The sequence below is a fragment of the Anopheles arabiensis genome, chromosome 3 (assembly GCF_016920715.1).
Source record: "Anopheles arabiensis isolate DONGOLA chromosome 3, AaraD3, whole genome shotgun sequence".
NCBI lineage: Eukaryota > Metazoa > Arthropoda > Insecta > Diptera > Culicidae > Anopheles > Anopheles arabiensis.
This window is the reverse complement of record NC_053518.1, coordinates 4,566,826-4,591,463: the sequence shown is the minus strand read 5'-3', so window position 1 is coordinate 4,591,463 and position 24,638 is coordinate 4,566,826. Positions and strand designations below refer to the sequence as shown.

General features: G+C 46.6%; 1 protein-coding gene and 2 non-coding genes across 12 annotated transcripts in view; 2 read left to right on the top strand and 1 right to left on the bottom strand.

Annotated features, from left to right (window-relative positions):
* The window catches only part of LOC120905143 (voltage-dependent L-type calcium channel subunit beta-2), a 106,208-nt gene that overhangs the window by 47,674 nt on the left and 33,896 nt on the right, over positions 1–24,638 (top strand). The window contains exon 3 of one of the 10 annotated variants that reach the window (XM_040315955.1): positions 19,955–20,170. The exons of the other annotated variants lie outside the window; for them this stretch is intronic. Within the exon in view, the coding sequence (XP_040171889.1) occupies positions 20,105–20,170 (66 nt within the window). The 5' untranslated portion in view covers positions 19,955–20,104. The remainder of the gene's footprint in view (positions 1–19,954; positions 20,171–24,638) is intronic. 10 annotated transcript variants of the gene reach the window in all.
* On the bottom strand, positions 20,697–20,769 carry Trnak-cuu. Its single transcript has one exon. It is a non-coding gene; the product is annotated as a tRNA-Lys (tRNA).
* Positions 24,027–24,099, top strand: Trnak-cuu. Its single transcript has one exon. It is a non-coding gene; the product is annotated as a tRNA-Lys (tRNA).

The following is a 24,638-nucleotide window of genomic DNA, read 5'->3' as shown; positions in this document are numbered from 1 at the left end:
GCAAAAACCTACAACATTCGGTAAAGAAAATTACTGCAAAATCCCAGGAACAATCTAACCTCACTCGGGATCAGGTTTTAGAGCATAAGAAATAACGGTAAACGGGCCGAAGGAAGCACACACGCGTACGCATACATACACAACCGACTGGCCCACATATTATCGGCAAGATCGATGATCCGAATCGAGCGCGAACGGAACGGGTTTTTTGCATTTTCGAACGATAGATAGAGAGCAATGGCTGCGTTAGAAGGTTTGTGTTAGAAGAGCCGCCGTTTCGCCGAGGGGCGGTGATTGCCGATTTTGGCGATTCGAGTTCCTGGAGAAATGGTGATTTCCTCTCACACTCCACACGTGACTTGACCGGCTTGGGCGCCATATTGTGGACGAGGGCTAGAACGTTGTTGTTTTTTTTTGTTCGTCCCTCGGAGCGACTCGAGAAGCAGCACCCAGCACAATAGACATGATGATCATGATGTGACTCCTCTTTGCTACGGTCGTTGCAGGACGCCTGGCTGGAATGTTTGGTGTTGTTTTTGGGCAGCCATGTTTTTGTTTGTTTGTTGCTATCGTTACCCTCGGGAGTACGACGCGTTGATAGGTGGCTCGGCATACACGTTGTTTTGCAAATTAGAACGCTCACCGAGCGAAACAATGCTTCGTTAAACGGAGAGGGCAATCAACAATCGTACTGAACGGCGGAAGAGATAGAAGACACACACAAAAACGAGCAACCGATCGACCAGTTACAAATTAGTGTGAAATAGTGCGCAAACGAACGGACGTGGAGACCCTTTATTTGATATGCTGCTGTACCCAAGGCTATCATCGCGCCGGTACAGGAAGTAGCGGTGCCTATGGCTTGCCTCTTTTTTTTCGAATCGTACGCTTGATTTGTTCTTATGTATTTCCTTCTTATGTTTTGCTGGTGTTCTTTTGCAACCCTTTTCTGCAATTTCTAGAAGCGTCCATTTTTGTTTTAAATATAATGTTTTCTGCATTTCTTCCTTCGCTAGCGCGCTTTCTTGCTCTCTCTCTTTCTCTTCTGCTCTCTTGCTTCATGTTAGCGTGCTAAGCAACTTCATTTATTGTGCGTTTTGTTCTTCCTTGAGGCGTAGGTTAGAATTATAATTAAATGAAATATGTTGCCCGGAGGTACTTCTCGGAATTGAGTCAACGTATTTCCATCGGATTTGTACAGCAAAAGGACTCATCCCGCACGTTATTTCATCTGAATCATTAGCTCAGGTTTTGATAGAATATTTTCACAACAATTTCATCACAAAAATTACAACCACTCTCCCACACGTGTCCGCGGAACATCGAAATGAAATGCTCGCCCCTGCTGTATGTGTGCATCGGTGATCATAAACGATCCTCAGACGTACGGGAACGATCCACGCCGCTACGAAACGGGAGCACACGGCAAATACACACTTTTATTGCATTTTATTTTTGGACAGAGACAGTGGAGACAGTTTGTTGTTTGCGTTGAGTTTACGGGCAATGTGTCGCGGTTGTTGCTTGCCGCTAGTTCGCTCCATACCGGGTGCCAATAAAAATGTTGGTCGCAGCAACAGCAACAGCACTCGCCAACACGCTCCTCTGGATATGCTGCCCTCGGGGCATTAGATTGGAACCGTCTCCCGTTGTTGCTGCTTGCCCCCGGGACGGTTGGATGGCAATCGCAAGTGACAATTTTCCGGACGCGCCCCATCAATTCGGTTGGGGCGGGGGGGCTGGCTTGTTATTTTTGGCCTTTTGCTGCGTATGCGGGATCCACACACACACACGCGATCATTGCTGTTGCAATGTTTTCTAGACACTCCAACACACTCGCGGGCCGTGGAGAGAGTTTTATGTTCTGTGATGTGTTGAGCGCACTGTTGGTAATAATCGGTCGTGTTGTCTTTGAAAGAAGTTTCCTGTGTTACAACGATTTTGTTCAATCACATTTTACTAATTTTTAAAATATTTCCACTACAAACTACAAAATCGACCTAAATCATCCACTGACACACCTTTTTGGTACAAATCAGGGTACAAACATTCATTCCAACTTGTCACAAATAATCGATTGTACCCTTTAACACACCATTTGTTCGCTCAATGTCTTCCGCCAGCGCCGTTCCTTGCAACACATTTTCCGCCCATAATCCGCACAGCACCAAAAACGGGAAGTCCCCGGCGGCAAAGTAAATATTCTAAGCCCGGCTCGTACCACCGTCCCGGGAAAAAGAGTTAATCCACATCTTATGAGTTTCAACAGCGGAATAAAAACAACATGCTGGTACCACGGGCGATTCGATGTGCCTGGAGTATCGGCTCTGCATCATTGATGTCAAAGCACAACGAATGAAGATTTTAAATCCTTTGCTCGTCGCCTTTCTCCCACTGCACGCTGGATGGATTTCCCCCACAAAGGGACAGCCGCATGCCGTTTGCGTTTGCTTGTACAATGTTTCCACGAGGTTTCGGGAGCTTACGTAAGAACGTTCATTAAAATTATTTATTACATTCATCCACCACCGCGCTCCCAGTTAGTGTGTCGACTGCCAGCGCTTCTTCACAGTTTGTGCGACGAATTGTGGACGCAGTGCGTTGTTTGACAGGAAATTGTGTATGGTACCGTCAGTTGTTGGGGGTGTTGAATTATTTCTATAATAATCGTCGCATAAATCGTTCCCCGTCTCGGCGCAGAAGCTGCCAAAAATTGCATGCTGCGACATCACATTGAGGTTATGTTCGATAATATCTTTTTTGTAGTTTAATAGCAAAAGCTTGAGAGCATCTTAAGGACAATATCTGACTCATACTTTTACTTGTGAATGTGTTTCATTACATCCTGCAACGATGAAATTACTCATAAATTACTTTATCTGCCCCAGGCCGAATGAATCAGCACAAAAAAGCATGAATTAAATTGCAACACTACTCCAAGTGTCCCTTTCACCCAGGGTCGCTACTCCATTGCTGCCGGATGAATCACAACCATGCGCCAACGTGTGCACACGGTAAGAAGGAATGCATGCTCGAGCCCGTCCGCACGGATGCACTGGAACATCATGCTGCAGCACATAATTATTTCCGGTTACGGTATTTCCCGCGATGATCTTCTGGCTTGAGAATTTTGGGAAATTCCAACATCGTTCGTTCGGTTGCGCGTTCGTTTTCGGATTTTCTCTATGCTTCCTTCACGTTCGTGCACTTTTTTCCCCAAGCCCTTTTACGGCACGGAAGGCACGTGTGCATCAGCATCTCTTGCCACGAAACGCGAGACAGATGCATCTTGTCTTCGCTTGCAGCAGCGCCTGATGCACATTCAGACGGGGAAGAATTGCACGGAAAAGCCAATAAAAGAAAAAGGCACCCTACAAGTGCACAGCCTCTGGGCGTTGGCTGGCCATTCATGCTTTTCAACACACTTTCTGTGCAGCGTTCGTGCCTTAATGATGTGTTTTCCGCAAAGGATTGCATGATTCACATCGGCGCACATCGAGCATTATGCTAGCGAACGCGTTCGCTTAAAAGTCATCAATTGCCAACTGTTTCTGGCCCGCCCGGTCCGGCCCGAGTGGCGCACGAAATAAAACAGTTGACGCACTGGATTTACTTATTCGCGTGGGAGTAATTAATAAAATTTATTACGCCTTTGCGCCATTTCACTCAGCACACACTAAGCACGCACGCTCGGTTTTAATGGGACAGGACGGGTGCTATTAGACAACCGAAGCACCGCTTCATAAAAGCATCTTCTTTTTTAACATTCAAACTTGCACATGCTCACGAAATACCGAAAAACCTCTTAAAATTTCATTCTTTCCGCGTTTATTAGCGCAGTGTTGCGTCTTCCATGTCCTGGCGGCGTAACACACAAAAAAAACCTTCAACAGCATCTTCTTCTCCGTTCCCAACCCAAGCGCGGGGGAAAGAAAATTCAAAATATCATCAACGCGCACCAGCTGAGCCGGCCGGATCTGGTTGCCCGGAGGCGTACTGGCGACGGTACTTCGCCGTACGCCCGCCACGCAAACGCACGCGCCAGCACCTCGCCAGCCGCAAGACACCAGCCGCAAGTGGCGCAAGTGGGAACAAATTTCTGTCACATGAAAAATCTAAAATTAACGCAACGTAGATATTAAAAATAATTAATTGTACTCCGTGTGCATAAGGCCCGAGGCGCGCATTATTGCTTCTGGTTGAAGGTGGATCTGATCGTGGGGAGGATGTGCGAGAGAAAGAAGTAATCTGCTATAATGCTAGCACTCTTAGCATCTCGCTTCTTCTCAACTATTCCGTCCTCCGCTCCCACCAGCAAGATCACACCGAACAAACGCGTCGTTTGCCATGTTCCATCGACGAATGTTTATGTTTTCTTAAGTAGCAAAACACACTCTCAAATACACACACACACACCAGGCCCTTCCCCCTCTAACTACACGCGATCCTCGATTACATCAGTTTTGATTCCACCCAGTCTGGTGGATGTGTTGGCTGTTTTGGCCGGCATCACAGCCGGGAGGAGCGGGAGAACAGAACGAGAGAAGACCCGCGTCTGCCGAGTGCATCTCGTATGGTTTTCTGGGTGGTGGAAAAAAAGGCAATCTAAATTGGAAAAACTAGACAGCATTAAGTGTGCGCTGTCCATGAATAAATCCTGCTTGAAAATTCAAACCAAGCAGCAACAGCAGTAGCAGCAGAAAAAAGGGAAGCGTCCATTTTCTCGCGCTCAGAAACTTCCTCCATCGGGTTGGTTTTATAGTAATGGAAGTGGTAACGGGAGAAGGTAAAAATAATTCTATTTCAAACGTCCGTACCGAGACGCTGGCGTACGATCGTGGCTGGGATGGGATGCTGGGTGAGTGGGTGTGCTACCACAACCGACCTCCTCGAGAGCGAGTAGTTGTTTGCGTGCGGGAGGGATTAACCGGTGCCATCGATCAAAGTAAGACATTCTTGCAATCGATGCTAGAACGGAACGAAGGGGAAAGCTGGGAGGTTAAGGAAAGAAGGGGAAAAGCCACGGTCACTTGACGGCAAGTAAAAATTAGCTCATGTGAAACAGAAACATGTCATACCGTATAACCCTTAACAATGAACGTGTTTTAAAGAAAGAAAGCCAAATACAAGGTATTTATGAATACAAAAATGAATTGTTCTTCAATATGTTCCCAATATCTTAAACACTTTCAGTCAGGATTAGTGACAGAGAAGATAAATTAAACAAATATTTTTAGTATAAGTATTTTCAGTCAGCTATCTATACTTTACTTCATCTATTCTCAAGGGTTAGCTCATTAAGAAGATCAAAACGAAACGGAATTTCGTACCCAAAAAATATGAAGAAACACTTGCCACGGGTAAATTATTCACTCGCGCAAATAAAGTACGCACACTTAAGCCATTTCGCAGGGCGGTACTGTTTAGCTGCCATCGAAAGAATTCCCCTCGACTGTCATTAGCATTTGCCACCCTTTACGTTGCGCGATTATCACAACACTTTTCGTGCACACTTTTTTTTTGGCTAAATTACGGACCATGTTAACCGTCACATCACAGGATCATCCTTTGAAGCGATCATCGATCGTGCGAGCAAAACTGGGAGCGAAATTCCGTGGCTAACCTTAAGCCGACCCCCAAAGCAATGCGAAAGGCAATAAATAATTAGTATTATTTGTTGTTAAACTGTTCGCTTGTAGGCCTCACTTGTCCGGGTAGGGACGGACACCAGGAGCTAGAGAGCTCCCGAAATTCGTTCCCGACAGGTGGTACACGGTGATGTAGTGACATTTTTTTCTCACTTGCTTCAAAATCACACAGAACAGAGATAGAAGTACCGGCAATATTTATTCGTTCATTTATTTTGCGCCTTTGCAAAAATTGTGTTCCGCCGGCAGCGTTTGACGCTTTTGAATGTGTGTGTGTGTGTGCGTACTCGCCGTACATACGCCGCTAATCATGTGCTGTCGTTGCATAAATCATCCCAACAACGAGGACACGATTGAAGAAAGTGAGAACAACTTGTGTTTGCGAATGTTACATAACGAAGATCGGGAGCAGGCGGTCGCGGTGTTGGGCTGATGTTGGGAGACCGAAAGAAGAGGGCAAAATGTATGCAGCAAAGCAAAACAAAGACGAAGGAACCGAATCAACATCACACATTCCGGTCGATTCATCATCGTTTGCGTCAGTGACGAGATTCGCTGGTGTTTGTGTTCCTTCTTCTTTTCCACCGTGATGCCGTGGTGCATTCCTTCGCCGGCTCGCCAGCGTGCAGGAAGTGGGGTGATGCATCATCATCATCATCTGCGCTTCGCCCGACCACAAGAGTGCAAGCGTGAGCGAAGTGTCAGTCAGTATGTCAGTGTGTTGGCCTTCGGCAAAGGTATCAACCGTAAGGGAAGCGGATCGCAACAGACTGGCACATACACACTGAAAAACCACTGCATTTATATGGAGCAAAGCCATCTATCCACCCCAAAAGGCTCAGCGAGGACTCAGGTTTGCCAAAAACAAGAAAACCGGCTCCAGAACTTGCAAACCGGTTGCAGCCCAAATGCAGAGCTGCACTTTCAACGTTGAGCCCCAGAACTTTGAAGACACGCATAACGAGGAAGCACACTCAACCGAAAGGAAGCTCGTGGAAGATAATTTCCCACTTCCTTGGGTGGGCACTCGCCCTCGTCGCATGCTTCCCACCACCCAACACCCGGCATCCGATGCGTCTGACATCGCACTATCCGGGCGCAAAAGATAAATCACTTGCTTTTAAGACTATCTTCCGGTTTTTTTTTCGGGAGGCGCTCTCGTTCGTTGGTGCTCTTTGATTTGAATGCCGCTTGATGCACCTACGGTTTGCATCCGCTGTCGGTTGCATTCTGGGCATCACTTTCTTTGCTCTTTATCCGCCTGCCTTTGTGTATGTGATTTGAGGTCTTAAATTGATCGTTGTTGTGTGTGTGTGTGTTGTTGTTTTTTTCTAGTTCAATCTGTACACCGAGCTCTGTTCTTGTTTGATACTTTGAAGTGGTTGTTCTTGTTTGCAGCATGGCTTGAGGTGGAATTGAACTTTGTTTTGAATAAAACATACAGCTAGAGAAAACACGTGCATTGAATCTCGAGCCGGAAATGGAACAGTTCCTGGTCCAATCATAATACAAACATACAATACCGTTTTCCATAAGCATGTGAGGAAGCGCTTTGTTGTTTAATTGAATTTTTAATTCCACCCTGCTATCGTCCACTAAAACATACTTCCGCTGACATTCCGCTCTACCAAAGAGCAAACCAGTACCGACGCTAGCTCCTTCATGAGTCATGCGATACATTTTTCGCTCACCCTGACCTTGAACACCCGTCTGGATGTCAGTGAAATTATTTCATCAGATAAAATCCATTATCCTTGTTTCACGTCCTGGCTCGTTCGTTTCACCCTCCTTTACGAGCGTGGGGCCGAGAATGGGGACGTTTTCGCGCGTTGTACACCGCCGTCGTGGGGCCTGTTTTATATTCGCGCCCTGGAACGAGTGGGAAGATCGTTGTGTGTCGTTTGCCACTCTGCATCTCTTCTTTTCTCCCGATCTCCGGCTCGCCGTACAGCACCAGCAGCAACACAAACCGAAAACAAAAACTGCACTGTTGATATATTTTTGCTTCACTCTTTCCCACAATGTACCCCCTTCAAAACCTCTTATACGCAGAGATCCTGCGCGATGAGTTCCAGACTTTGGGACGTTACCGGGGCCTGTTGGCGATGGTAGTGTGGTATTGATGCTCGCGCAATTCCGCGATGCGCGTTTGCATCAGCCGCTGTGTGTCCGCACCGATGGGGTTGAAATGCTTTTTTACCCTGTTTGATATTTGTATTTAATGCGTTTCTTTCCGTGCTTTCTGTTCGCCACTTTCGTCACACAGACACTCAAAACTAACGCGAAATGAAACGCGCGCAAGCCGCGGCCCGAAACGAAATCGAAATATTCAAGGTCACCACAATTGATATTCACTGCAGCAGCAGCAGCGTCTGAAAATGTGAATTTCGCATGTCGTGTCTTCGTTGCGGGTTGGATACTGTTCGCCGTGCTGGGCGGCCTACGGAGGCAGGGTGTATTAAAAATTAAACACATAAAGCGCACCGAGCGCAGTATCATCTCTTGCTAGTCTTTTTTCTTCGGAGGAGACAGCTACAGAACCCGTTCTACGGACGGTCCCGTCCGGTGTACGGGTACCCGAAATAAATGAAGCATTAATTTATCATGAAAAGTGGGTTGCAGAAGGGAGGAAGAGTGTTGGGGAGAATATTCAAACCACCAAACATTACCACCAAACAAGCGAACCGATTGCAAACGAGCATGGGGAAGGCAGAGGAACGGGACAATGGATCGCACATTTGGCAAGTAAGCAAACACGAAACAAGTTTCTTTATCACGGTAATCTTTGGCTGAAATGTTTGCTTTTAATGCAATTCATTTGTTTTAATTATATCAGGAAAGGAGTTTGGTGCATTAAACTCAGTGCAGTTTTGGTATTGGAGGGCTTGTAAGGCTAATACTTGTTTGTGTAAAGAAAATGCAACTAAAATTAATAGTGCTCACGAAATGCGACACTTGCCGGCCATCATTAATCGAGCCTCAATACCTACCTTCGTACTGTCGTATTTTTCCTTCCCCCGGTCTCCCAACAGCCACCGACCATGGTGACAGAGTTTAATGCAAGAATGTACATAAATTGGTGTTGTCCCAACGATGGGAGCCCCTTTCCGAATCCGGAAACCTTAGACGAGCCGACGAAAGACGACGACAACGATGGCGATGAAAGCGAGAACGACGATTGCGCGGATGCTGTTTGGGCAACTTCTGCTCTTGCTGTCTTGCTGCTCCTGCTGCCGCCACCGTCGAATTGCCAGTGTCCGTCCATGCCGATGGAGTTACTGGTTTAGGCTGGTTCACACCATTGCAGCAATTTCGGCTGCATGAGGGAACCTGGGAACGACCCGAAGAATTTACTGCCCACGATTCCGGTTTCTACAATGTTTTCTTTCATTTGTTAGATCTTTTTTAAACCCTTTTGTCTCAGAATGTTGAGATGCTGTTGGATATCGCTTCTGCGAAGGAGGATTACTTTCGATTTTAAGATGTTTGAGGAGAGATATTTTTGGGTAATTTTGATGGCAAAATTATTACCCGCATTTTTGTTTTCTTTCTCAAAGTCAGACGCATATTGAACAGGTCAACCTGCCCATTCGTGGACAACAAATGGTACAATACTTGGCGAGTGGCGTAAGACGATGATGTCATTGTTGAAGGCACAAACACCGGTCAATTTCAACGCCCAAGAATAAAACCTCAATTTGTCATTGCCCAGCAAGAACCAGTTACTTTTTTGTTCACACCAAACACTTTTATTCTTGTCCTTGCCGTGCGGTAGTTACTTATTCCCATGCCATACAATTTAATTGTATCGAACGGTTCTATCCTTCCTGTGAAATTTGTACTTATTTCGTCGAATACAACCCATTCCTTTCACCTTCACGCCGATCGAGCGAAGTAATTTTCTCATGTCCTACCGTTACTTCAAGACAAGACAACCAACACAAAACTGCAAAGTCAATCATCCTTCCAGGATTATCCGTACCTCCCTCACACTCTCTCTTTCTCTCGCCACCACCTCTCGGCCTCTCTCTCTATCATCTATGCCGACAAAACAACGGGTCTTAAAATTGGAGAAAGGATACAGGGCATGTGCACATGCCACGGGTTTATACCGTACGCCCGTGAGGGATAGCCCAAGATACAGAAAAAAAACACGCGATTCTCATTAAGATTCACTGCACGAATGCTATAATTTCGGAAAAGGGCGGAAACATTAATCCATCGATATGTGTGCGCGGCGAAATGCCGGTGGTGCTCGAGTGCAAACTGTTGTGTTGCGGCCAAACAAGCGGCCCTTATACCTCGATACCGGGAATTGTGAAGCAAATCGAACCCTTTCTCATCCCTCGGTACCCTCCCGTGTAGTGCAGTTTGGCCTTTTTATTTGTGCCGTTGTTGCTCGTTTGTCCTATTATTGGATCCTTGTTTCCTTTGCTCCACACTCCACACAACGGTTTGAACGGTTGTCCGGTCCCCGTGCCCCTTTGCTGCAGGCGGTGGGGAGTCATCTCATCTGTACGGGACTGAGCAACGCTAGCAACATGGCGTCCGGTCCTGGAGACCCCAGGCCGGTTCGTCCCGACCAAGAAGTACCGTTAGATTTTCCGCTCCAGGAACAATGCAGAGACGAGCACGAAAGGAACCCGTTCAACGAGCCTGCGAAAATTGCAGTCCAAGGTCTTGTCGGACGTTTCGGGGATGCTCCAATTGTCGGCGTGTTCTCGCTCGATCGCTCTGGTCAAACATGCAACCAGCCCGGCACAACTGTGGTATGCAACAGTGTTTGTTCACTGCTTCACCAACACACAACCGTGTGAGTCAGCAGCAGTAACAGCAGAAAGTGGACAAGCGATCTCGTGCCAGAAATATGCAAAACTTCGTTCGGACCGAAGGATTAACAGTGCAAAATCATGACCACGAGAGAACGTGGCTGGGGGGAGTCTTCTAACTCCCGAAACGTATCTTCGCACACCGGAAGACTTGCACAATCCTTACCCCGGCCGAATCGGTATGCATTCATTCCGCCCGAGGGAAGAACGGGACCGAGAGAAAAGTTTGGAGCGACAGCACACAGAACCCAGAAGCTGCATGTTTCCAGCGAAATCAATCCTTTCAACCCGTGCTCCGGAAAGAATTTACCAATTTTTTGGCTTTCGTACCTCGGTTTCGTGTGGCCTTCGAGCAGAATCATCATGCACCGCAAAACATGCCTCCGGGGTAGTTCGGTGGAGCAGTATCCCTCCACAACCTCCTGTCGGTCTCCTTCAGGTACGCACCGTGATTTGGGAGGAGTGTAAAAGATAATTTAATGCATATAATAATAATAAAACGACCCGCAAAACCTTGAAACATTTTGCACAAACTCACACACACACACCAGTTGATGCTGCGTGTTCTGTTGGTGGTTGTTTAACGTTTTGCTGTGTGAGCTTCTTACTCTGTTTGTAATTCTGACCCGAAAGGTATAATTTTGGGGCGCTCATAAACCCTCATCTTCTTGCCGGTCGCCGGCCAGGGGCAGGGGTTTGCAATGCTTCACGCGAGATATGCTTAGGACGCAAACTTTGGGGTTTGTTGCTTTGTGGCTTGGCTCCTTTTAAAGCTCCGTTTGGGAAGATTTTGAATTAGACGATGCATGAAGAACTCTAAGTGTGTGCAACGTGATGATGCAGTTGCTTAGATAGATTCTTTTGGTAATTGGAACCTAGATTGGTTTATTAATTATCAAACGAAGAAGTCGACCCAAAGTGTGCTCAACGTTGTATTATTCTATAAAGCTCAAACGGTTATTTCCTTATTTGATTTAACCGTTCAATTATGAGCGACCCATTGTGCCGCACTCGGTCATTTCTTCCTTTTCTGCACTCCATCTCCGATCATAATGCATCTGTCAGTCACTTCCCTTCGCCGTTGTCGATCGCTTCAATCAATTAGGTGCAAACGCTCACACAAAAAATCAGTCCGTTCGTGCAAACCCGCTCGCGAGCTGAATATGAATTTAATTTATGAATGATCCAAACGATGGCAATCAGCGGTTCACACAAAAAAAACACCACCACCACCAGTCAATAAAGACGAATCACAAACAGAAAAGCAAAAAAAAAAACAGCCGCGTCGAAGGTGCAGTAAATTAGCGTTTACCCATTGCAATCCCCTTTGCGGCTGCCATAATTGATCGTTCGCTTAAGCATGGACGCATTCCCTAGACTGCAACGCGCACACACTCACAAATTAAGATGGACTGGAGAGCTTGGGAGAGAGGGGTTGGGAGACATTGCAAACCTCGAGCTTGCGAATTTGGCACAATAATCTCCTTAAGATATTGGATCAAACCTTCGCCCGTCTCTGTACCGAGCATTATGTTACCGGGCGGGCTTGGCGGTTTGTCGGCGCCATCACTCCAGAAGGTGATCAGCGGAAACGCAGCGATCCACTTCGAGGGTGCACAATTAAAATGTACTTAACCGGGCGCGCGGAATCGCGATTGAAGCGGGCTTTGGGGCGGGTTTTTATTTCCCCAAATTGAAGGCCTCTCCCTCCTCCCGCTCCGATAATTGATGCCGTTGGCAGAACGTGGCGGCATGTCTGTCTTTACAGTGTGCAGTCGGAGGGGGTTCGGGCGGAATGGGTTTGATTTTTGACGCGTAGATATTAGACTGGGATCAGCGCATACACAAAGGTGATCTCCTCTGGTGGCACCGACAGCTCTCCGTTTGGCGTTGCACTTTTGATTTCTGTGTGATGGTGCAAGGTATTTATAGGATACTTAGAGACATTAGACGCGAGTCCTTGAACGGCGGGACCGAAAGAAGGTTAACAATTATCTGACGCGGTGCTTTGTAGGGTTCACTTCAGGGAAATCGACACCAGATTGCACCGCGATTTTGGCAGACGAAATATGATGGATGATGTTCTAGTTTAATTCTAGTTGGAAAAGGAGTCATTATGGTTTTGCACAGATTAGTGTAGGTTGAAGTATTCAAGAACATTTCTTCATTTAGAACTGTTTTTTGTAGGCTTGGTCAAATGTTCTCTTCTCCGTAAATTGATTTGGAATGAGCAAATAGTCGAACGTCCTGAAGTGTGCATTTCTGAAGGCTTACTCATATCTTCAGGGAGTTCTAATAATTCCTGATGGAAAGAATGCATAATTGATCCATGTTTTAATCGATTTACCGTTTATAGCCGACACTTTTTTGCATGTGTTTACTGCAATTAGTCCCAAGAAAGAAAGAAAAAAGCAACTAATAAGCTTTCATTTTCCACTTTCCAACCCCAACGAACAAAACACACATTATCCGGACCGTTTAATCCTCATTCCGTTTGACACTGATGCCTACAAACGCATAGCAAGCACAGCAAGGGCAGAAAAAAGGATAATGAGCGATTGTTTGTTTGTCGAAAGACCTGGCCCGAGACACATCACATCACGGACGGGGTCGACGGGACCAGTATGCGTTCCGCATGTCGTGTTTGGAGCACCGGGTAGAACCCTTACCAGACATCACGCAAGTAACGAACGGTACATTTGCGTTTGCGAAAACGCAATTCCCTTCCGTGTGTCCCTTCCACTAGAAGGCGCAACGAAATTTTCATTTTCCTGCGGCACTCTGTAGACAACCCACAATTTTCGCCATCCCCCGTTAGCTGTCCTTCGATTGTGTCCTTCGACAGCAGTTGGGGTGGGCGGTAGCAGTAGGGAGGTTGGAAGTTTGGGCGGCTATGTCTGCGTGCTCTCTCGCTCACTGCTTACCCACAAGTCGTAGGGACACCCATCCATGGAACGGTAATTTCCGGCACGAAAAGGATCTCGGAAGGGTTAGGTTTTTTGTTCGGTTGGTTAGTGTATATCCTTCTGTGTGTGGGGGATGGAGGGTGGTTCTCTCTTTCTCTCTCTCGATTTCGATTAGATGACGAGAGCCGAGTCCGAGGATTGCAGTCCTCACCAAACTCCTTCCAATGAAAGTGGATCCTTATCTGCGCTGCTGCCACCCTTGTTCGTACGCGGCAAATATGCGTCATGTTGTTTGAATGTTCCGGCTACGGCAGTTGAGTTTTTGATGGATTTCCCTCGCCCGATGGCCCTTTCGTCGGGGCTTTGATGGAGTAAATTAGTCCGTGTTTACGTGTGTTTGTGTGTGTTTGTGTTGGGGTAAGAAGGGTGAGAAGAGTGGTTCCAGCTCTAAATTAGAGTGAAATTATGCGTCTCGTCTCGGCACGGTACGGCACGATATCAAACACTCTTTTTCATTCGTTTTGGCACACTGCTGTTGGGGTTGGGAATGAAATTCATTTTAAGTAGTTGAAACGAACTTTTGATATAATAATTAGAGCTCGTCACTGGCACTTCGGCAGCGAAGGAGAGCGAGCGATCCATCAGCATCGGTGCAAGGATGGGTTTTATAGGTGCAAAGCGTACATCACGTCAGTTTATGCACTGGTCGTGGTAGCCGAACGGAACTGGGTGGCCATTAGAAAGACAATGTTTTGCAGAAACTGATAAACTGGTTCGGTAGAATTGTACTTGGAAGCAGTATTACTTTTTAATTATTTTGATTTTAAGCGCATGAACCTCCCGTCGGTACATCAAAGATGCGCTTTGGTCGGGATCTCCTCAATAAGAAATCACCAATATGAAATTAACTCTTTATTGCACATAAAAACAACAAACAAACAAATCGTCCGTTCCGCTGCAATTTTCACCCAATTTATCGGTTTCCCAAACGAAACGGTTCGATTGATGAAAATCGACCATCGAAGGCGGAAGCCTTTTACTGTTTAATGTCTAGAAGAATCTCTCTCGTCCGCTCGCCACCGATGCTCACGGTGGTAGCTCTGATTTTATTAATCATATTAGCCGCCCTAATAGCGGTTATTAGGGGCTTCGCTTGCATCAAAAGGGCGCCTAGCGTTTTTTTTCTTCCTCCAAAATGCTTAACAGCCTACCTCTACCCCTGAGCGAACACGAACGAAAATGCTGCTTAGCCTCCGTCCCAACCAAAACCGTCCGAAATTGTTCATCCACTTTATGACGCCGAACGCGTTCATTCTTCCCCAAACATCTCCACTTTCGATTCGTCCTTCAAGTGCAGTCAAATATTGGCGCATCTCGGTAGCTGCAGCATCGCAAAACCGGCCGCATGGCCCCAAAAACAAGGGCCCCGTGTGATGATAAATGCAATCTAAGTGTAGGTTTCGCCCGCCAAATTCCACCATTCGAGCCCTGTGCCAGCGGAATAAATGAAGCAAACAGGGGAGAGATCTTGTAAATTGCAATCGTTGCAACGAGGTACGAGCGGGAAGAGAGGAAAGCCGGAACGGAAATCGAGCGACAGCCGACGAAAGCATCGACAAAACTTGTGTGGTGCCTCGTGTGTGTGTTTCTGTGTGCTCGTTGTCCTTGAGCCTCTTCTCGGAAGCGAACGAAGTGGAACATTTTTGCTCCGATGCACCAGCCCTCCGCGGGACCCCGGGAACATGAGTGCGAGGAATGTGACGAAAGCGCAAGAGCCTCAACCTCAACGGAGCAAAGAGGGAGCGGAAATGATCCTTGTGCTGGGAGGCGTAAAATTTTACAGTTTGTTCATTCCTCTTTTCCTCGCACCCAAGGTCAAAAGAAAATTGATGTTTTGGACACGATACAGACAATCGACAATCAAATGGTGGGGGGCGACCAAATCCTCAGGATAGGATCCCAAAAGTGTGTCAACGTGCTCTATATATTGTGTGATCAACAGTACAACGTATGATTGGTTTGTATTTATTTACATACATTCACAGCATTATCCCAATCCAATCAGCTTCTTTAATATTTAGCTCGTTCGTGCACACAAACACATCGATTGATTGCACAATGAGCGATGTTTAATAAACAATCATTCGATGGGCTACGGAAATGTTAAACACAATCCACCCAGGAGAAGGAGGCGAGCAATTGGGAGGAGAAAGAATATTTCAATCTCCCCCCACTCCCTATCACAGCACTTCTTTTCCGCTATTTTTCGTGAGATTTGCTTCAATGCGTTCCTACCGCTTCCCCTCAATTCCCCCTGAATACTTCTGTCCCATCAGCACCGCTTACAATTTGCGTGCGTTTCGCGACCCGTCCATTTGTCGGGTGTTTTGTTCGGCTTCGTTATGGTAAACAGAAAAATTAAACTCACTCGGCACGCAAACTAACCACCACCGGATCGTCTTTTCGACGCCGAACCCTCCACGGTGGTGCTGTCGAGTTTTCGCCCCCCGTTTTCCCCTTTCCCACCCTGTGCTTTAGGTGGTTTATGAACATATTGGGCACATTATTCCTGTCCAAACCGTCAGCGGGCCAGCAGCGCTTTTGGCGAAACCGTACACGGAACCAAATGGTATCCGAAACAATCAAGCATGAATATGAACACTGGAGCATGAGGTGATGGAGCGAGAGTACGGGTTACAAAATTTGTGTTCCTTTTTTTGTAAACCTTTTTGTTTGGGAAGTGGTCTGATAATTGAGTGTAGGATTTCAGGAACGTTTAAAATGTTCATTAATTTGCTATAATTGTTTCACATATATAAAATCAATTATATCAAAATTTATTCTACTTCCTTCCATTGGTTTATTTCTTCAAACTAACAGCAATATGGGCTTGCTGGTTTGCTGGTCGATACACTTATGCACACAGCAACTAGTCCAAAATGGCTTCCAATTTGGTGCATTTCTTCTCTCACTTGAAACCTCCGTCAATTGAGTTTCCCGCTTCATCCTCGCACCCTTTTTCCAGCACGACTACTCATCCGTTGTAGTGCCCTTCGTTATGCTTCAACAATTGAAACAACTCATTCACAACCTAATACCTCCAGCCAATCCGTCTGGCAGGGGAGTCGAGGGACCTTCTCCACCAGCTACTATCGCCCATAAGGCGTACACGCTAAGGCGGGGAATAATAATAACACATTTCACATGCCCTGTCTGGTTTCGGAGCAACCCCATGCACACCCATACATAGAAGATTTACATACAGTTTGGTTAATTTATAAACATAACGATGATTGACCTTGAAAGAGACGACACAACCATGCCGTCCGGAAGAGCGGGCAAAGGGGAGCAGTGGCGTGGGGTGCGCACCAAATTGCAACAACTACCATTCACTGCAGTGCACCCGCAGCTCGACCGTGGAACTCGACAAATGGAACTGAATTAAAATCTAACCCATGGCAGTAAGGGAAATACGCTCGGACAGACGAACAAGACAGGCGAACAGACCGACCATAAGACGTAGCATAATGATTTGAAAGATTGGCATCGAGCTTTGCTGTGAAATTAAAGTCAACCGAATGACAGACAACGGGTTCCAAAACGCCTAAAAAGGCGTTATTGTAATCGTCTCGACATGGAATTGTTTTGAAGCCGTTTCTAGGGGGCAGCCCGAAAACGTGGATGACGAATTGTTTTTTTCGACGGACCTGACGACAACGCGCAAGTAAGACGTCTTCACTGCATTCGTATGTACTGTCGGTTTAAGTGTTGTTGCTCCAGCCCGATCGTACCTCCAGTGTCGAGGTCTTCGATGCGCTGCTAAAGATACGAGTGCATCGGTTTTTTGTGCCATTTGCAGAATGTCTCCAGTGGCAGCAACGACAAGCAAAATGATCTTTTTGTGTCCCTCCGTACAGCAGCTGAAATGATGAACGATCCATGCCCACCGAGGGAGATCGCAGGAACGATCACATCAGATCGTGTCTTTGCAGACGGCAAAAGGGATCTGGAGTCACTTCCTTTTTGGAATACAGCGTGGTTGACGGATCAGTGGGCATTAGACACGGATGCTTGTGGTGTGTAGTTGATACGCTCTGTACAATTGATGTACTATAACAGGGTAATGACAGATTAACCCTTTGAGTGATCTGTCTAATGCTGAGTTAGAGTTTTAGGCGTCTTGTTCCTTGAAATATACAAGAATACTGATATCCAAAAAGCCTCGTTCAACAGCTCTTAATGAGCAAAACCATTTAACGAAAAAGCGTCTATTTGAAGTCATTAAATTACCCCAGACGCCACAGAAATATCCGTGCAGCTGGTCAATATCAAGCGCAAGATGCACCATTCAACTACGATCGCTCGATTGCATCCTCCTGCAGATGTTTGATCGCCTGCAAAGGCAACATAAATAAATAACAATTCCCCCGTAAAGCCTCTAGCTCTGGAGGCAAAAGCGCCGAACTCGATCACCGGGACCCTGGCAAGCTTGCCAATTTCTAGGAAATCATGTCCTGCAACGAATGGCTCCGAATACACACAACAGCAGCAAAAAAAAAAGCATCGGCTCCCATCTTAGTCCTGCCTTCCGATCATGGGTGGAGCGGCAAAAACTAGAGCTGCCACCAGAAAACAAATTATGCATTCAGCCAGCTGCTGCTGCTGCTGCTGTTGCCGCCAGTGGGTTCGCTTCTCTAATTCGCTGCTCTAATGCCAGGCTAACCTGTGCATCGGCATCAGCCGCCACGCCAAAAGCAGCATAGTATTATAGGTTATGTTTTCTGTGCTGCGCTTGGGTCGCAGTCCGGTCGCCCGTTTTAGCGATTAAGTTTGGCTTCGCTGTAGCGAAAGGATGGCACGAGCCTCGACCGGTTTGATTAGATGCGGCTAGCTGGTTCGCCGCGTTGCCCCCCTCAGGCGGCCGCTCGATCGGGGAGCGGGTGGCTTTTGAGCAAAAGGGGTAAACGTCTTGAACATCGCCCCCCCCCCCCCATATGCCTCTTTTGCTGTTAATCCTTGTGTTGCCCACTGCCGAACAATGCCCTTTCGCGTGGAAGGGTGCCCTGGTGGGACGCGATCGCGTTGGGCTATTTGTGGATCAAATTTTCCTCCACCACCGCCACGAGCCGGCCTGATGGGCAAATGGGTCTAATCTAACACACAGCTGGTTAGTGGGGTCTGTTGTTTGCTGGTTTTTTTGCTTAAGCTGCTGCCGCTGTGGATGATGTTGACCGAGGGTTTTGAGGAAGAAGCCGGTCGTGGTCGATGCGCATCGTTTAATTTATGCTGTTGCATTGGCGGCTCCGTAGACAGGAGTACAAACTCGCGAAGATCGCCGCAAGATCGCCATCGGCGCACGAGCCAGTCCCGACAGTGTTAACGCTTATCAAGTGCATCCTGTTGCTTTGGCACTACCTCAGCCGGACGTGCGAGTTCGATTACGGGTGTTTTTAATTTGATTAAGGGAGCAATAAAATGCTGCAGCTGTACCAACGCTTCAACGCTCGCGGGTTGCAGTCCATCCTAGTTCCCAGGTCGTCATCAATATTATGAGCTGCAGTGGTAGCGGCAGCACGAGCTTCGGCCGAATGGTGTACCGTACTTCCTCGAATTACTAAACCTCCTAGCACGCGGTAATGATGCATACCGAATGGGTGTGGGGGACGCCAACGAAATAAGAACGAAAAAAGTGTGTGTCTGGAGTGTCGTCTGGAGCGGCGTACAGATGGTTCTAATTAAATTAGAAGGCCCCATCGGAAGGCATATCCACACACACACACAGACACACACAGAAAGACCTCCAGCCTAGGGCCGTCAAAGCTAACCCCGAACAAGATCCACCAAAAAAACACACACACACACTGACACTCGCTTATGTTCGACGAAACATGTACTCCGTAAAAGTAATGGCAGCCATTAGTTTCGTCGGGTTTTCGCACCCGCGAAACTCTCCTGCAACGGGCTGCGCAGTGCAGTGTGTGTGTCGAGGAGATGTGTAATTAATGTGTAAAATATTTCGTCTACCGTGGTCGTTGGGACGGGTAGCAACAACACCGAGATAGAGAGAGAGAGAAAAAAAAGCCGGTAGTCGGTGGTGACGGCCGTTTGATAATTCATTTTATTATATTGGCCGCAAGATTCGCAATTAATGCAACATTTGTGTTTCGTTTTTGTCCCGCATTCGTGTTGATAGTGCGCGCAAGGGTGATGACATGCGCGGGTTGAAGGGCAAAGGGGCTGCTCGTTTGATAAACAAGGCTCTAAACATCATCTCGTTTCGTGTCACTTGTTTTTTTTTTGTGTGTGTGAAATGCATTATGCACCCTCCCACTGTGCCATCACATCTACAGTGTGTTCGTCTTGCCAGGTTTTTGCGCCTTTCCTTTCATTTATGCCGTTTTCATTTTTGTATGTTTTGTATTTGTGTTGTAGTAGTCAATAATATCGACCACCTCCGTTTAATATTTAAACCGTTTTAGGTCATATTTTTGCTCCATTATTTTGCTTACTGCTACCCGATACTTTCATTTTTTTTTTCTTATTTACTTTGTTTGTTTTTCTCCGATTCTAGTGACAAACCAATAAGTGCCAACACTAGTACGCTACTGCTACTACTACTACTACTACTACCTACGCTCTCCCAAATGCCTACTACGCCCGATACAGACACAAACAGACACGTACAGTCCCACACCTACAGATACACCGCGCAAACAATGCTATGGGAGGCTTCAATAGCTCTGCCAACCGTCACGACAAATTCGTACTCAGGGTGAACCGAATGCCGGTAAAGTCCAATGCTGCGCCAGCGCACCCCTCCCCATCCCCCAAGGTGTAGTAGTTGTCCCGTAGTGGTTGCCCGCCGGCCATCTTTCTACTGATGATGGCTGGTGTCACGGTGGAAGGGAGGGGAGGGGGTGCGTGTTTTTAGAGCGAATGTAGCGCACCGTAGTAGCAGGATGTTCGCGTAGTGTTGTTTGATGGTAGTGAGATAGGAATTGATCGCAACACAAAGAGATAAGGTACAAATGTACCTAGACTAGTGAGACTGTTAGAAAAGAAGCAAATTTAAAAACAAATTATTGGAAGTTACTTTTGCACTTAAAGTAGTTTTTGCGCACACTGTTTGTCTTGTTTACATAGAGATTTTTATAATTGGGAGAGGGGTTCTCAAGAGCACAGATCAAAACAATCGTTACAGAAATAGATCATCCCCAACACGTACTCATCTCTTTCCCTCATGCTATCATCATCATCACCGTCTATTGTGCTAATGTTGTCTGTTGTGTTGCTGCAAAAAGAGCACTTCACACCGCCCAACGTGGGGCTCGAACCCACGACCCTGAGATTAAGAGTCTCATGCTCTACCGACTGAGCTAGCCGGGCACTTGTTCTCTTCGTTACTGTCGTTATCAAATGAAGCTAATCTTCGTACCCGTTTGCTAATAAATAACTAACAACATTGCGCTCATGTTATGAGTACACGATTGCAAAGGAATTTTTCCCTCTTTTACCACCCCATACCCCACGGTCGATCGGTTTACTTCCCTTCCCTTCGTTTACTGCAACCCATACAAGTAGCACTTGGCGCCCGGGCGGCGTACCGGAGACCAATCTCATCACTACCGGGCGCAATCTTCAAGCACGTGCTAGATTTTTCAAAATTCATAACCATAACTTACCGCCGGGCCGACCACGGCCATGTTCCCCCATCTGTGCAGTCGGTGCGTGTGCGAGGAGCGAAAGAGAACGAGAACGTGGAAAATTCTTTACCATGGAAAACACTCACTCATATTCCAATCCCACATTCTGTAATAGAAAAAAAGCATTACCGATCGTTACACAGTGCCGTGTGGATTTCCATTTTTCTCTTCCTCTTCACCGGAAAAGTGGATAAACAGCGTCACTAAAAACCCTGGAGCGTTATGTGTGGGTAAAGGGGCAAAACGGACGACGGTAGAGAAGTCGTGCCGATGGTGGTTTGTTTTAATTTTTCCGGTGATTTATTCATGCGTCTAAGAGATGCTGCTTACCACAAGCGTTTTTTTTCTCTTTTCCATGTGTGAAAGAGATAGGAAAGGGGATGGCGCTTCCATTGAATGGGGGAGCCCGTTTCTCGATTGAGCTTCCGGACGGTGGCGGAAACGGAACGATCGTCATCATGATCAGCTGAAAACGAGCACGCTCGTGTACGTGCACGATCAAACAGTGTGCCGGAGGGGAGAGGATGTGTGTAAGCATTCCTTTCCCGTTTATGATGGGAGACAGATCGAGCTCGATTTATTATGCTTTACTAGGAACGCTACTGCTACTTGCCCTTCGCGCAAGGGGTAAACGCAAGGCGTGTTTTAAAAATAAGAAAAATAACGAATCCAACATTCGGGTGAGGTAAAAATAACGACACATGAAAAATAAGCCTCCAGATAACTCTTTGCGTTTTGCTGCTTACCCACTCACCCACGCATGTTTGCTACATGATCCATTTTCGGTCAGAAGAAGAAGAAAAAAAGAGATAAAGTCCACCAGCGCGTGCACGGGTCCGACTTCACTACCTTCAATCTGAATTGCACCAAAAGCCAGCTCATGCATGCTTCCTGCAAATGCACTTTTTGTTCCTTCGGTACACTCACTTCGCGCCGCAAAACCGGACCTCAGGGCGAGCAGGATCAACGCGCCGAAATTGCTTAATTATCTTTATGAGTCTTGTCTGCGGTAGGAGATTAATGATTCATGCTTGTTTTCTCAGCTCGCCCGAAATTGCTGCATGTTCTGCCGCGTATCGTTGCGTTTTTTGCTTGCGTAAAACCCATTCCTTTTGCGGGTGGTTGTTGCCCGCTCTCGGTTGGTCCCTGCTTGCGCACGGAGCTGCAGGAGTTTTGATGGACCAACAGACAGACGTAGGGCGAAACTTTTTGGGCACTGAGAGGAACGTTTTTGTTTGCTGCTTGCAATCAACTTGCAAAACCAAAACTCAACTGTCCGACTTGTTGTTGGGTGCCGTTTAAGCGCGGTCAGATAGTTGTTTGCGGGTGCTTAGGATTGTTGTTTTTTTTTCTTTGCGGTTTCTGTGGTTTGGTTATTCACATCCTTTCAATGAGTCTGACTTAACGGTGGAATTACTTTCATGCACTTTTGGCTGACCATTTCGGGGGCTCTCTATTAAGATTGCAAATTGATTTTTTACCTTTTTCAAGCCCTGAAAAACAAGCATTTAATGAATCCACCTACCACAAATTGGTGAAACACAGTGAACTAAAAACCCAATCGCATTGTCTCTATCTCTCTCTCTTCCATGGGGGAAAAGTGCATTCCCGCTGGAGCACACAGCTGAGAAATTTTATGATCGATGACAGCACGTGCCACCGTGACGCTGCGGGGCATTATTCTCATGTGCATAGACCGCTCACCGAATGCACCGCAAATACACACAAACACACACACACGCATCGGTGGATAATGTAATGTGATCACGATTTTCATACCACACAACAAGAGAGGCGACGGAAGAAGCAGGGAGGAAGATGGGCTAACCCGGCCGGAACGTGCCCCGGACATGATGCCAAAAATAGAGGCAAGAGAGGCTTAGATTTTCCTCCAACTACGGGGGGATGAGGGGGAGTGATTGCAGTCAAAGTGTTTTGGGGAAATTCGGCTACGGGAATTTCGGTGGTCGACTGGTGGCCGGTTGACGGGATGGGGTTTGGCCCGACGTTTGACTTGACTCGAGCATACGGTGAAAGGGGAGAGAACATTTGGTTGTGATTTTCCATACGGCGTAGGGGGGGAAAGCGCAGTGGACGCACGACGGGGGAGGCCTTACTCATTCAATTAAGTACACTCTTATGTAAGACGAACGCATGTCGCTTCGGATGCACTTATTGCAACGACGTGTTGTTGATCTTCTCTTCGGTTACTGTTCTAGTAAAGAGTAGATGTTACCTACTGGGAAAAGGTATTGGAGTTTTTGTGAAAATAATAAAGATGAAGTAAATTCTTTCATAATTTTATTCAAGTTTAACATCCACTTAAACAAACTCGACGATACTTAAAGTTACATGTGTTGGTAGCTGTTTAATAGCTGAAAAGCATAAAACTAAGCTCTCTAGGGCGATACAATAATCTCACTTTCGCCTGCAGCATACCGAAAATGCAACGCACTGGCATTGAAGAGTTTTTGTAGTTTGTGTTTTTTGTTGTTTAGGGACTAAGGTTCACCGTTGGCCACCCACTCGTATGCCGGGACAAGTACGTTCGCTCCACACTACTACTTCTCCCCTAAATATAGTACACACGCTCACATGTCCCGTGGTTTTTGGGGCTGGCATTTTTTCTCGCATTTCAAACAATTTCCCAACTATTCCCGTGTCTCATTTTCCGGGAAAGAAGAAACTGAACCCAATCCTGGATTGCACTTAGCTGGTATACTGTCGCCGTTTTTGTTTTGCTTCGGGAGCATGAGTGGGTTGCATTTGCGAGAGGTGTAGGAGTGTACTGATCGGTATTTGCCTCCCCTTCTCATACGTTCAGGCGCGCGCCGGCGCAAACGATCTTCAACGGTCGAGGGCGTGCGCGGTAGTGTGTGAAGTGAAATTGGGAAAAGTAAAATGGCTAATAATGTACCGCGCTGGGTGAAATATCTAACAGCCCGGCTAGCTCAGTCGGTAGAGCATGAGACTCTTAATCTCAGGGTCGTGGGTTCGAGCCCCACGTTGGGCGCACGGTAATGATTTATCTTTTGTTCACAGTTTGTATGTATTCATAGTTGCTAGTTGATTTAGCTTTTCAATATAGAATGCAAATAAATGTATTAAATAATGTTTACATTAACAGCTAATATCATGTCTTTTCTTCTTCTCTTTTCTTCTCTCTTCTAACAGGTAAGTGTCGGACAACATTAACGATCTACGTACCCAGTTGGATTAATCAACATTGAACCCCCAAGTGCCATCTTTCTCTCTAACAACTTTTGCTTAATATATCCATTCTACAAGCAACTGTTAGCTGCTCTCATTTAAAGAGCTCATCAAGGAAATACTGATTTCCACCCATTTCCTCCCCCTTAACGCACCTATTGTATTTCCCCAAGCGCACGATCAAGTCCAAACACTGTTGTACTAAGCGAACTCGACACGGGCGCGAGTAAAGGTAAAGCCAAGATTATTCACTTTTCATTACTATTCACGTTGCTCCAATTTACTGTTTGACGGCTGCTGTGTTTGTTGTTGTTTTTCGATATTCTTCTTCAATTATTCTTA